Source organism: Zalophus californianus, chromosome 7, assembly GCF_009762305.2.
Source record: "Zalophus californianus isolate mZalCal1 chromosome 7, mZalCal1.pri.v2, whole genome shotgun sequence".
Classification (NCBI taxonomy): Eukaryota; Metazoa; Chordata; class Mammalia; order Carnivora; family Otariidae; genus Zalophus; species Zalophus californianus.
The window spans coordinates 139461055-139476580 of NC_045601.1; the positions used below are offsets into that span (position 1 = coordinate 139461055).

A 15526-nucleotide genomic window follows, 5' to 3' on the forward strand; every position below is an offset into this window, starting at 1 on the left:
AAGGCATTAAAGAGAGTAAAGGTCTTTACTTTTCTCTTCTCTTTTCTGTAAGTTTTTAAGTTCACATTCACACAAAAGCCACGTGTTTTATTTGTTGTCTCTCTTGGCTAAGAATATTTAAATGCATTTTTAAAATTCTTCTCTTCCATCAACTGAAGACAATTTAAAATTATAATTTGAAGACTCTTTCTAGAAATGTATACTTTTGGGTCAGGCTGTTGTCTTTGTGGGCCTGATGTGTGTGCTGAGGTTCTTCTGAAGCAACAAATCACTTTAGCATGAACAAATTTCACAGGGCTATTTGATTGTTGGTCTTAGCTTTGTGTGAATCATTTGGCCTTTTAAAACAGGCTAATCCTTTAATCGAATACTGCTTTCAGAAAGGTTCTGAAAACCTGGGTGGCTCTTGCTAACTCTGTTTTATTCATTTTAAATAATACTAGGTTATCCAGACGTATTTCTTTCTGATTTTTGGAAGGATGTTATTGCAGGCCGTAATATTTGAAGTCAGGATTCTTTATAATAACAATAACAACAAAACGTACAGACATTCTCCTAAAGTCTGATTGATGGAAAATAGGACACAAGCTGTCAGTAAACAGGTTCTTGGACACAAATAAGTAGTTTATACAGCAACCAACTTCCTTGAGTGCAGCAATACAGAGCATCTACTCTTAATTGAATAAAGAAAACAAATAAGAATAGTTACTGCAGGAGAAATGGGTACCTCATAATTAATAATTTGTGAGTTAAACCTTAACTACACTTGACATTTTTCTTTGGGTTGGTGACAGACAGATTAGTGAGTTAACTCCTGATAGTACCTATTCTGTTCAGTCACTGTTTCAGTTCCAAGGCTTACGGTATTCAATAAAATAGGTATTCATTGTGATGGGATTGTCGCTTTAGTCCTGATCAAAGTGCTTTGGAGGAAGCACGGTTGAACTGATTGGCTGTGAATGTTAATCACTCCATAGGACGCACCGATAATTTACAGCATTGTTGTAACTCTCTGGTGTTCATAAAATGAACTTAATAACCCAGTGCCACCATGGGATAAGCTGCTTTTTCTCTGCAATTGAATACCCAGACTGCCTGCATAATGGTGTTGAGTAATACTGCATTAAAAAGAGTGAGCAGCTGTATGATGAGGGAAACAGCTCTGCAACAGATTTGTTAATTATCTCCTTTGATTCACAGAGGGTGTTTGTGAGATATGGTTGACCAGTGAAGACACAGGGGCTTACGGCAGGGACATTGGCACCAATCTCCCCACACTGCTGTGGAAACTGGTTGAAGTGATTCCTGAGGGAGCAATGCTGAGGCTTGGCATGACAAACCCACCCTATATTTTAGAGCATCTGGAGGTAAGGAAAAGAACCCCATTTCCCTGCTGACACAGACACGAACCAGTCCAAGACAATGTGGCAGCCTCAGCATCAGCACACGGGTTACATTTAAAATCTCTCGCACTTTATTTATTTATTTATTGTGGTCCCATGTTACTAAGAATAAGCGGAGAATCTCAAATCCTCTTCTCGTCAGTCTGCACATCTTGTTTTTGCTTGCTCTCCATTAATTAACGTTGCTTGGATTTTCCAGCGCATGCCATCTCATCACAGTTCTTTGTTTCTTCTTTGCAGCTCCTCAGACTCCCTTTGCATAAATTTGCCTCGGTTCCTTTACTCAGTACCTGGGCTAATCTAGTTCAGGCGTGCTAAGACATTGCATTAATTTTGCAACCGGTCGTGAGCACGTTATCCAAACTGCTGTGAGCCCAGTCGGTAAGGATACTGGGCTGTAAGTTTGAGGAAATTTTAAATCTCCTCCCTTTGTCTGGAGATAGTTAGGGATGAAGTACAGTCCTAGAGAGACAGAGCTTGGTATTCCTCTCCTTGATTCTCTTGCGGTCACTGTGAACACGAAGGGGTTGTGGCAATGGGAGATGCCTGGTCTCATTTGTATCCCTTCCCCGGGTCAGGCACTTACCCTCAAGGAGCTTACTGTGAAACTAGAAAAATGGGCATGTGTACAAGTATCTGGCATTGGATGACAATTGCCACAGTAAATATGAGCAAGAAATAGGGGTATTTAAATGAAAAGTGCTTGCCAAGATCCATGACAGCTATTTGAGGAATAAAATAATTACATTGGGCCCATAGTTATGGATGAGAAATCTAATAACTGCTGTTGGAAAATCATGTGCAAAGTATAGAAGGAGGCACTTATATTTTTATCAGTTGTGTTCTTTACAGTTACTTTGTGCAGGAAAAAAAAGCATTCCCAAATCTAAAAGCAAGCATAGCTGCTAAAATTTAATGCACAAATCCCAACGAAAAGTCAACAATTGCAAAGATTGTTTCTGTTGATTTGATTTGAGGCCTATACTTGTTGAAGTTGTGCTGAAAAGCCTCCCTCATATCAGCAACGTATTTTAGAAATTCTGAAAACAGATTAGGTAGCAGTCTGATTGTTAATTATAAATATACAGTGAAGAAATTCAGCAGTTTCAGTTTTGTTTTTCACATATTCTCTAGCCAGATCTTTTTAGTAAAGGTATATGATTGATAGGTTAATTTTAGTACTTTGGACAGTGGGGACAGTTAAGATTTACTATTGAAAAATAAGTTGCAGGTGTGTCAATTTATATGTAACCCTTTGACCCAACACTTGAAAAAAGCAAGTGACTTCTCTGTAAAAATCAAATATGGTTAAGTCCTGCTGCATTTGAAGTAAAGGTGGGCATCCACCAGGTGATATGCTAGATGTGTGGTTTGAAATAAATCTCGTCGAGGACCAAGGGAACCATAGTACTAGAATCAGCAAAGTTCAAGTAGGGAGTAAACCTAAGGGGGAAAATCATGCATAGGCTCTGAGATGACTGAATAAAGTACCTCTTGGAATAAATTCAGCACTTCAGTTAATTGCAAGGTTACAGAAACGAATGCTGCATTTATAGCAAGTCCTGCTGCTGAGTATCTAAAGTAGTGCTAGAGTTGTTGACCTCCAAACGCAAGCTCCAGGAGAGCTTCTGAAAATCAACAGAAGTTGCTAAACATAGCTTTACACTTTACCTGGAAAAACACCAGATGTTTAGTTCATAGATTGTGGTTGGAGTGATAACAAGTTCTGATTGTCATGACATTACCCTTTTAAAACTCTCGCTGTCAGATATCTGTAATGTTGGCCTTCCCTCCTCCATTGTCATCTTTACAAGGCAAGGACCTTGTCATTTCCATCTCTGGTTGTACCCCACCCAGTGGCTCTTGAGTAAATGAGTGAATCAGGAATGGATAAAGGAAGGGCCTTCTTCAAAAAGTAAATTATAGAGCCCACTCTATAGCCTTGACCTTCCAAGTCTTAACGTTCTGGTCAGGAGAAGCTGTAGAAGATGACAAACTAAATGAACTTCAAGGGTGAGAGTTTGCCCCAAAGGAAGGCACTCACTTCTCTGCTGTACACAAGCTGGGAATCATCCAGCCCTGTTGTACCACACCAAGGGAGAAAGCAATCCAAAGGAGAACAGAGCAAATGAAAGAAAGAAGCCAAGGTACGCAAGAGGAGAAGACCCGTGCCATCTGAAAGGAAGAGCTTGAAGAGTCTTCCTTTGACGCTTGGACAAGACCTTCGTACCTTGGCCTTGGTGGTTCTTCGCATTCTCCTCTGAGCGGGAGAGCCCAGAGCTTGCCATGTTCCCCAGACACACCGTTCATTGTGTAACAGGAAAGGGAACTGAGCTGCAGAGGCTTCCCTAGCTCCCCTGTGTGAAACAGGACATCAGGGAAGGGAGCTCAACCCTGTTGAGCCTCAGCCCGTGCCCACCAATACATTGTACTTCCCCATTTTCCTCTCACTAAGCCTAGGGCACTCTACTGAAATTACCTGACTTATCTAAAGAGTGCTGGAGAGAGTTCACCAATAAGAAGAAAAAAGAAAACAGGAGAAAAAAATCAAAACAAAACAAAAATAACACCGGTGAATGACAGATGGTGATGTCTTTTAAACTGTGGGGACAGAAGGAACCCACTCTTGCAATAACTACTCTGATGCTTTAATACCCTCAACAGTGAGGGTTCCTTGGGAATTGTATTGGTAGGACCATGCCTTCTTAGGTTTCTGGAAGATGCTTCATGCTTCAGACTTTAATTAGAGAGCACTTCTCTGGGCTCTTTTCCTTCCGTTTCTTTTCTTTATTCTGTTTACTTCACATTCACCTGACTCCTGCAATCTTTCTTAAAACCCTTTTACCAGCTTGCTTGCTTGTTTATGTGTGTATGTATTTAATTGGACAGCTTAAAGGGGAAATTTTTTTTTTTTTTTTTTTGAGAATGAGCAAGAGAGAGAAAAAGAGTGGCGGGGGCCACAGAGGGAGAGAGAGAATCTTAAGCAGGCTCCACCCCCAGGCTGGAGCCCGACACGGGACTCGATCTCACAACTCTGAGATCATGACCTGAGCTGAAGTCAGGAGTCAGATGCTTAGCCCATTGAGCCACCCAGGTACCCCACAAAGAGGAAATCATTTAAAGGAAAATATCAAAGTTTCTGTCATTATTTAAAAGTACAATGTGGAAAAATAGATCTGTTGATACTACTTTTTATTAAATCTCCATAGGAACAGAAGATGCATATTATAGTTAACATAGGATGTACTTTTAAGGTTTTATCATGCGTCTAGGGGCTCCTGGCTGGCTCAGTCAGTGGAGCATGTCACTCTTGATCTCAGGGTCATGAGTTCAAGCTCCGCACTGGGCATGGAGCCTACTTAAAGAGTCTAGCATTATGTGTGGCACTTTATGTAGTAGAGGTTAAATAAATGTGTAGTGAATAAAAGGGAGGGAGGGAGAATTCTTAATCCTTAAAAGGCAGGCAAGTAGTCAAGTGTTGTTTGGAACATCTACAAACCCTAATTTTAACATACTGCTGCCTTAAAAAAATAATCTGAGATTCATTTTAAGTGGTGAGATAGCTGACAAAGAGATATCTCAAACATTTGTACTTACGTATATGTATCTTGGGAAAGCATCCTAGGATTGCAGAAACATAAGTATAACCTTATGCAGTACTTATTAAATACGGACATGAGGTCGAAACAATAGATAAAACAATGGATTAAAACCTATCTTAGCTCATCTTAAAGACCTCAGCACCTGTCCGTTACCCACAGGAAGAAGATACACTCTTTAGCTTGGCATACGGCAGCCTTACGATGCCTTCATCCAGTGCATGCCCGTGTTCTCATCCCCCTAGTACTCTGCGATGCCACCTGTATATTGCAGGTTTTTCATACTCCTGAAATTTCTACTTTAACTTTTTCTCTTTTCATTCTTACCACGCAATGACCGTCGATAATAATGAGTGAGCCAGACGTACTGCCATTTGCTACTACATGTGTTGACTAATATATGGCCCCTATCATGGCAGATAAGAGAGATTTTCGCTCTGTGTTTGCTCTCCTATTGATATTACTAAGGTAATAACCCTGGCCCTGTTCCTCCTGAGTGAACTCTGACCTTTACAGAAGGTGGTGTGGCTGGTGAACTTGACCACTCTTGAACTGCATTGCTTAGTGTTGCCCTCCTAGTTGTAGGTAGCCCACAGCTAAGGTATTAATTCAGACAATATGATACCCGTGAACCACACAAGGCGTCTTGAGACCAGTGGCAGTGACACAGTGGCTACCCATCCTAAGCACCAGAGATCACCGGTACCTTTTTTCAAGACTGCATCTGCATAATAATATCAGTACAGTTTATCAACTGCTCCTTATTTTCAAGAAACCACGCTGATTGCTTTCCACACATTATCTCTTTTCCTTCTTAAAATAAGCTACCTATAGAGATATTATTCTTCTCATTTTATTGATTTAGAAGCCACATCTTAGAACGCTTTAATTATTGGTCAAATTACATAACTGGTTAGCACCCGGACTGGTTTCTTATCTTGTCTGATTCTACAACGCTTTCTACTGCACTGCGTCTTTCACAGAGCCTTCCCGAATGCTCCCAGATTGCCTCTGTGCTCTGTCAGACTCTGTCCAGCATATCTCTGGGCGCTCATCACCATGCTCTGTGATCACTTGTTTATGTGTAAACCAAACAGAACTGTTGCCATCTTTTAGGGAGAGACTGTCTTGGTCACATCTTTGCATTTCAGGGCCTGTGATGACATGCCTAATGAATGTGTAACAGAATGATGTGATTTCTCTGAAGTTTAGCTATTTCTTGACTGCATGTCTCATATACATTGAAGTAGCTTCATATCTGTGCTGAGTATCTAGTTTTGGAAGACTTTGTGGATGGTTGTCACGTGTGTTTCTCACTTATGAGTCACACTTCTGTGAAGAGGTATGAGATGGTGAGGGAAGATCCATCTAAGGGATGCGTTTTACTTATTTTCCCTGCTAAAATATCATAATGATAGTATCTTTAGAACTACCTGGAGCAAATGAGCTCACTGTATGATTACTTAATTTATAGATTATCTAGGGTCTTAGCTTCTTTCTTCTCCTTCCCACTCCTTAGTTTTCACTGTTTTGTTTTATTTTGATTTTTATAATCTCCCATCAGAGGAGTCAGCAGTGGATGGTCAAGGAGGAGAAATTAAAATCAGGCAATTTGTCTTGTTTTTCATTTTATGGGTTGGCCGGTAAGGAGAAGATATTAAAGCTGTTGACCAGTAAGGGATATAGGAAGTATCTATGGATTTTATTTATCTAAGCTATTCTGGTTCTCCCTGTGTTATGAATAATTTAAAATAACTGTTATCTCCCTTAAGATTCCTGTATGTCTTAAAATTGTATTCAAATTTTAGTACATCACTAACAGCCTGGTCCAGAGAGGGCACGTTGATTAATCTGGAGCACAAATGCTTGTTATTAAGAATTTAACTACATTCAGCATTATGAACAAATCAAATTACTTTTCAATTTATACTACTCTGTAAAATATCACTAAAAATCCTATTCACATTGATAATATACTGCATTTTATTTAGCTTCAGGTAAAATGTATAGTTTTTTTTACAAGATTTACATTTAGTATATTTATGTTATATTATGTAAGATTGATCATAAATAGTGATATTTAAAATGTTGCATTTGTTTTTGGTTGAGAAATCTTGTAATGACTAACAGTTTTCTGCTACCCTTGATTTTTGTATATTTACTTCCACTTAAATGATCTTATGTTCTAACCTAATTGGATATTTATCAAAATTAATTTATCTGGTAAAAGACAATAAATATGCCACATGGTAATGTATGAGCATTAATAATATGTTTGGCTTGGCAGACTTCTAAAAGCTGCCTCATAGTTTCAAAATAATAGTCAATTCAGGACTTGCTGTATTTCTGTTGTGTCAACGCAATACAGAATTTCCAAACTCAAGTCAGTAATTCACATGGGGGCCCTTAAAATTATCTTTCTTTATGGCTTATACTTTTCAGAATAACAGAGAAATATGCAAATAGACTTTGCTGTTGTATACAAAATATTTCCCCCTTTTGATAAATGGAAGGACATGTTAGATGATTTATTTTAAGCAAGGAAGTAGAGAGGAGAAATCTTCTATTTCTGCCATCCGTATTTAGCTTTGGGACTTCAGTATATGATTTGATCTGACTGTTGGCACCCATTTTCTGGCCAGTTTTACTCCTTAGCACTTCATTCTGAACCTGGCATTTGTGAATTTCAAGAGGTCCCTGACACATCTGAAAGTGGAAGCCAAAGTTTGCGCCTATCTGAAAATGGAGGGGGGGAGGGGAGCCTGCATCGAATACTAAAAGGTTTCATATCCATAATAAAAAGTGTATCAGGCTTTCCTGGGAGCCTAATGCTGAGTGCTGGGAGCAACCCTTCTGGAAGGGAAGGGAAGGATGGAGGGGAGGCCCCAGCTGTGTTTGCCAAATGACTTGACTACTTGTGATGAAAGATGAAACTAAAATGCTTCTCCACATAAGCATGATTGCAGGCTCCTCCCCACATTACAGTTCTGTAGCCTCGGATGGGCCTGGGCCTGCGCATCAGCAAAGCTTCAGTAGGGCCTTCTCAGACGCTTTCATCTCTGCTCGGTCATTCCTGGGATCTCCCTTGATCCCTTGTCACCTTCCAGCCTCTGAGTTCCGGCCCGCTCAAGAAGCCCAAGCTTTTCTCAAACCCAGCAGCCCCTCAGAAAAACTTCCATAGGAAGCTTATTGCTTCTTACTCTAGTTTCAGTTTGTCATATTCCGTCTGGGTGATGGAGCCTCGTGCTTCCATGCAGACCCAAGGACCCAGAAAAGAAATTAACTCAGAAACAGACGTGATCTCAGCAAATGACTCTTTGTTGCTGTGCTCACAGCCAACAGACACAAAAGGTTTCATTGGGAATTTTATTTATGCTTATTGTCCCAAGTTTTCAGGGGAAAATGAACTATTTTATGGATGAATGTTCCTCATGTTGAAAATATTGGGTCTGTCTTCCTGGGAAGCGCAATGGAAAATGCATTGTTTAAAAATTCTATTTATATGGCCATCAATAATTTATAGAGACCTACATGGTGGACTTCACTGCTGTTCTCAGTTCCCACTTCTGAATTACCAGGTAGCATAGGTGGGAGTCTAGACCCAGTGTGGGAATATAAATCATTAAATCATTTTTGGTTACCAGAAGATGCTTTAATCCACTTTGTAGGAAAAGCTGTCTGTATTTCTCAATTTCTTTTTTTTTTTAAAGATTTTATTTATTTATTCATGAGAGACAGAGAGAGAGAGAGAGAGGCAGAGGGAGAAGCAGGCTCCCAAGGAGTAGGGAGCCCGATGCGGGACTCGATCCCAGGGCCCTGGGATCATGACCTGAGCCGAAGGCAGACGCTTAACCATCTGAGCCACCCAGGCGCCCTGTATTTCTCAATTTCTAATATCATTTTCCCCCCTTGCCATTGGCCTAAAATTTTGAATATTGCTCGTGAAATCCAATGACATGTGGATATTTATTCTATTGGGAATAAATATCCTGAGAGAGTATTTCCTGAAAGGAAAAGTACGTAGGGATAAAACAAGTGTCAAGATGATCAAAGGCCCCAGCAAATGCTTTATAAAGAAACTGACACCATGGTCAAATATATGGAACCATGTCTGTCTGTATAGATATCTTTTAACAAAGCAAAATACTTTTGTGTATATATATGAACATATATATTAAATTATATAATATATATTAAATATTTATAATATATATTAAATATATAATATAGTATATATGAGATATATTAAGAATTGTATATAATGGAAATTATATATATGAAATACTTTATAGAATACTTCTAAAATATTCTAGAATACTTGAAAAGCCTGGAAATTTACATATTTCAGTTGTGGCATACAAATGTTCCTATTCCATCTTTTAGTATTCCTGTGTATATTTCCGTTTATAAAGGAGGGCATTAGATATGTGTGTGGTTTAATTTGCATCTTAAAAGGCATTTCACATTGCCATTCCCCTGAATCCTTAATTTCACAGGAGTAGCTGAGAAGGCTTCCATGTCACCTGTCAAAATTAGTATAGTTCAAACTCCACAATACACCATCTGTGGGCTTTATCTTACTCATTAATTTAGGAAGTCACTTATGCTCAAACCATTGAGAAAAGCTGCCTTTGACTTTCCTTCATAAGCACAGAGAGCACCTAACACACAAGGCAATCAACGGTCATTCCTTTACACTTTTCTTTTGATTCTAGGATCATTTCTCTATTGATTGCTTTGCTTTGATAGCCTATGAAAGACTACCTTAGGCACTTGCTAATTCAGCATTTAGTAAAATGAAATCCTCATATTTTATATCAGGTGGGTAATGGAATTTTCAGATGATTCATGGTGTAGAACAGAAAGGTTGGTAATGAAGTTAATGGTTCATAGAATAGTAGAGTGACATTCTGCATATTTTTCAGAAAGTAATGTGCAGTTTCTTCGTTTGCTTCTATTTATGTCTAATCTACTAAATTGTTTGTTGCTTCTAGGTCCAGAATGTTTCTATTCTTTTTCCCATATCTTCCTTTGCGTACCACAATAATAATCAGCATGAAAATGTTAAGGTTTCAAAATTCTGTGATGTCATTTAATAGTAAATAATGATTGTGCCCTAGATTGGAAACATAAGGGTTTTTAAATTATTATTATTGTTAATAACTCCTTTATTTGCATGTCATGTAGCCAGACTGTCAGGTAGATTAAATGGGCATGAAGAGTCCATGTGTAATCAGTCGTTTTCAGTATCAGAGTTGCTGCATGTGGTCCAGACAAAATCAAACCGTAATGTTGAAAGTAATTTTGAAAAAATTGTTCGTTAATTTAGGGGGGAATGTCTATTCTGGTTTTTTTTTTATAGCATGTATTTTTGTGTGTTTTTAAAAATCACTGGAAAATTTGCTACATGTAAAGCAGTGTTTGATTACAGAAAAATACTGTGAATAAGTCTGTATCTAATACACGGCAACAAAGAAGGAACTTCCTAATTACATGTTAAAATATATCTAAAAAGCAAGCTTTATATCAACTCTTCTTATCCAGTGTCATATGGAATATCAGCCTCCATTGTGATCAGTTGAAACTTCAGACGTTAATCTTCTGATTAATGTATTACTATATTTTTCAGCCTTCGTTTTTTTTTCCTACCTCAACAAATCCGTGTTTTGTTCCTCTCTTCTTCCATGATTGCCTGTGTGTCAGTTTCCTAAGGTTAACGTAACAAAGTACCACAGACTAGGCTGCTTAAAATAACACATATTTATTCTCTCCCAGTTTTGGAGGCCAAAGGTCCACAGTCAGAGGGTTGGCAGGCTTAGTTCCTTTCTGGAGGCTCTGAATTGAGGATCTGTCCCATTTCTCTCTGGGAGCTTCTGGTGGCTACTGGCCAACTTGGGCACTCCTTGGCCAGTAGACACGTCACCGCAATTTCTCTGTCAGTCTTCATGTGGTGTTCTCCTCTCTGTCTCTGTGTCCAAACTTCTCTTCTTATAGGGAGACCAGTCATTGAGTTAGGGCCCACCTTACTTAAGTTTGACCTCATTTAAACTTGATGATACCCACGAAGACCCTGTTTCCAACTGATCGTATTTACACGTACTGGGGATGATGACTGTAATATATCTTTTTTGAGACACAGTGCAACCCACAACAGCCTTGTTTTGTGGGAAACAGACATTCTCTAGTGTGCCATTTTAATTCCCTTGTTCTGTCTGTATAAATGTCCGTGTGTGTGTGTAGTTATTTTCTTAGTGGATGCCTTAGAGATTACAGTTAATATCTCATTTCCTAGCAGTCTACTTTGAATTAATACCAACTTTATACTAGTATACAGAAACTTTGCTTTATGTATACCCCAGTTCCCTCTCCCCTTCTGTGCTGTTGTTGTCATACCAATTATATTTTTATACAACATATGCCCATCAACACATTTCTTTTTCTTTTACTTTTCTCCTTAGAGCGAGCGAAAGGGAGCGTGAACAGGGGGCAGGAGACAGAGGGAGAGGGAGAAAGAGACTCTTAAGCAGGTTCCACACTCAGCACAGAGCCTGACATGGGACTCCATCTCACGACCGTGAGATCACGACCCTGAGATCAGGACCTGAGCCAAAATCAAGAGTCGGATAGATGCTTAACCGACTGAGCCACCCAGGTGCCCCTCATCAACACATTTCTAATTAGTAGCTTATGCCGTTGTCTTTTAAATTAGATAAGATGAAAAACAAGTGTTACAAACAGAAACCACATTTATACTGTCTTTTCTATTTATCTGTATAGTTTTTGTTACTGGTGCTCTGTATTTTCTCATGTGGATTTTAGTCACTGTCTAGGGTCCTTTCATTTCAGCCTGAAGAACTTCATTTAGTATTTTTAACATAGGACTGCTAGCAACATATTCTCTCAGTTTTTGTTTATCTGAGAATGTCTTAATTTTTTTCTTCTTTTTTGGGGGGGATGACTTCTCTGGATTTAGAATTCTTGATTAACAGTCTTTTTCTTTCAGCCCCTTTTATGTCATGCCATCGCCTTCTGGCCTCCATGATTTCTGATGAAAAATCAGCTGTTAATCTTATTGGGCATCCCTGGTTCATGGCGAGTTGCTCCTCTCTTGCTGCTATCAGGATTCTCTCTTTGTCTTTCAACAGGTTGATTATGAAACACCTGGGGTAGATCTCTTTGAGTTTATCCTACCTAGAGTGCCTAGAATGTGTACTGTTTTTCTTTAAAGTTGTGAGGGTTTTTTGCCATTATTTTTTCAGATAATCTTTCTGCCTTTTTTCCCCTGCCTCCTTCTGGAATTCACATTATGTGTGTGTTGGTATGCTCGATGGTATCCCACAGATTTCTGAGGCACTGTTCATTTTTATTTGTTCTTTTTTCTTTCTCTTCTTGAGACCAAGTAAGCTCAACTGACCTGTCTTCAGGTTTGCTGACTTCTTCTTCTGCCTGCTCAGATCTCCCACTGAGCCTCTCAAGTGAATTTTTTATTTCCATTCTTATATGTTTCTTACCAGAATTTCTATCTGGCTCTTTTTTATAATTTCTTTCTCAGTACTGATATTCTTTATTTGGTAAGACATTATTCTCATGCTTTCTTTTAGTTCTTTAAACATATACATTTTTCTTCTTTGAACATATTTAAAATGATGATTTTAAAGTCATTGTCTGGTAAGTACAGTCTGGGCTTTTGCCAGGACAGTTTCTATTGGCTGCTTTTTTCCCTGTGTGTTTTGCATGTTTTATATTTTTTTGTTGAGAACTAGATATTTAAATGTGGTGTGGAAGCTCTGGAAATCAAATAGTCCTCACTCGCCCATGGTATGTTGTTGTTACTGTTATTATTGTTGTCTGTTTAGTGACTTTTCTTAATAAATTAAGTAAAGTAAAGTCTGTATTTTGTTATGTGTAGATAGTGAAGTCTCTGTCTGATTAGCTTGGTGGTCAGCTGATGGGTAGAGATTTTCTTAAGTGCCTAGAACTGTAAGTCTCTCCCTCTCCACAGAGGAACATAGTGGAGCATGTCTTAAATGCTCAGTGAGGGTGCTTGTCTTTATGTCTTTACCTTTATTTCCTGTTTGTGTAAAACTTCAGGTTGAGCCAGAGGTGAGAGCTAAGGGCCTTCTTGGGTCTTTAGTGAGCACATGTACAACTTCCACACACACACACAGTCTTGTATGCTTGTGGCCTGTAGATTCCCCACAGTATGTCAAGGGTTTTCAAAGCCCCCTCTGGACATCACATTCCCTAGTTTTTCCTGTTAAGCTTTTTGGTTTGTTTATCATTTGCCCCAACTTATTCACAGCCCCAGGCAGCCCTGATGTTGAACAATTGCAGCTGATTATTTTTGACAAATGCCCCTGGGAAAAAGGCCGTTTTCACTGTGTGAGTGCCAGGTCAGGTTAAATAAGCAAGCTGAGTGAGTAGAATCTTCCACAGAACCACTAGACAGGTCAGATAATGACAGTTTTCTTGGAATAGGGCTTTGAAGGAGCTCTGACCCTCTTTTGTCCCCTCCAGTGGCTGCCCAGCTGCTGGTTTTCACTATGATTGAAGGCTGTTGGTTTTCAAGGCTACTGCAGAACTGGGGAGTGGGAGGAGAGGAAAGGGCAGGTTTAAAATGCCTCATAGCTCACGATTCTTACCAGGATCCCTCCATTTTCTTTGAATAAAGGCTACCCAGATTGCTATAAGCCTTTAGTTAATTTTCAGAATTCTGAAAAAGTTGATTTTGACCATTTTGTCACTATCTTCATTGCTTTTATGGAGGAGAGGATTTTCAGAGGTCTTTACTCTGCCATTCCTTCTGATGTCAGTAAATATTATTTATGCCTTGAAATGGGCTGCCTATATATCTGTCAGGCCATTAGCGTGTTGGGTTAGTCAATTTTCTTGCCTAATTTTTGTGTTCCATGTCAAAGGTGCCATCAATCACTTATGGTGCCATCTGCCCTCCTAACGCTTTTGAGGAGGAGCTCATGTCATTAGTAGGTTATTGACAGCAAAAGATCACTATTAATTGAGTCTCTCAGTGGCCTGTAACAAACATCACCCTTACAGAAGGCACAGAGATAAAATGTATACCTCATTAGATACTCATAGCTCTGGGCACCACATAAGAGGTAATGTGGCATACATAGGCTGAATCTTGACTATATGAGTTGGTTGCTTCTCTCTCTCTCTTTTTAATTGATTCTCTTATGAAAAACCCATTATCAAATAGTATTTTGTTATTTCTATTCTAATAGATATTTCAACTTCTACAATCACTGTCTTTTATGTTGCTGAAGTTTCTGTTTGTCTTGATTCGTAAAAATGCTTTGTTTTCTTGATAATGATGTCCCCTTCACAAGGCTGTGTTCCATCATCTGTGTAGTCTTCCAGAAAGCTTTGCACATCAATTGATTAGGCATTTGTTAATCAAAAGAAGATGTTTGCGTTGATGTCAGTTTACTAAACTAAAAAGATACCAAATTGGCAACCAGTAGTTATAAACTTTAGGATTTACATTAAACCACTGGAAAATACTGGTAATTTAGAGATATTTAATTCCAGAGATTAATGAGTCATTTTGAAATGTGCAGTACATTGTTTTACCGTCATGGAAGTAAACAAAGATTTTAAAGCGCCTCGGTTTTATTACCAACATTTTTGTTAAAATATCGTTAGGATGTTTTTATTCTTCTATCTTGAATGAGTCATGATTGTATTGAAGTGTTCACGCAAGTAGAAAACCTAAGTCTGAATCAGTTTTGTCTTTAATCTGGCTGTTTAATTGAGTCTTGATCACTTCATTCACATCTGAGTCTTTCTGAAAAGGGAGCACCATTTTGGAGGGATTTCACTGAAAGAGACATTTAAAATTTTCCATTTGATTTCTAATTCTGAGCCTTCTGAAATCTTTTCAGACTCATTTTACTTGATATGAGTTAGAACTTAAAAGGAAAAAAAGTAGCATTTTAAAAAAATGTTGAGCCATTTCATTATCTGGCATTTGGTGTGAACTGATCATCTTAACACTTGCTTTCAGGGTTGTATCCTATTTATAGAAACCTTGGTCCATGAGACTTGAGCCTCATGGACTCCATGAGCACCAGGAGTTTCTGTAATGAGTGTGAGGAATCAGTTCCTTGACTTGCAGCCTCCATCCAAAACCTGAGAAAGAAACATTCTTTTGGATAGCATGGCTCTCCACACTTTCAGGTGCTTTTCATATTGCAAATAATGCGGTATAAAAGTGAAATTTGCAGAAAACCATATCACAAAGATCTCTCTATTGCTCAAGATATGATTGCTCTGCAGATGGACTCTGTTCCCTGCCTATGGCCCTGGAGAGGAATTGGGGATCATTTTGGTGGCTGGCTCCGTGAGTCTTCAGACACACCCCCTCTAGCATTCACTCCCAGTCACACTGGGCTTGGGGTGCTCTGCACACTCTTAGTGAGCCTTTGTAAGTCTCCCAGGGCACCAGCTCCTCTTTTGTTTACTCTCAGATTTACCAGTGGAAGCCTATAAGTTTCTTTATAT

General features: G+C 38.9%; 1 protein-coding gene across 1 annotated transcript in view; it reads left to right on the forward strand.

Moving 5' to 3' along the window:
- Nucleotides 1-15526, forward strand: part of CDKAL1 (CDK5 regulatory subunit associated protein 1 like 1) — a 637141-nt gene that overhangs the window by 388948 nt on the left and 232667 nt on the right. Inside the window, 1 exon segment of the mRNA XM_027603153.1 lies at nucleotides 1201-1367. Within this exon segment, the coding sequence (XP_027458954.1) occupies nucleotides 1201-1367 (167 nt within the window).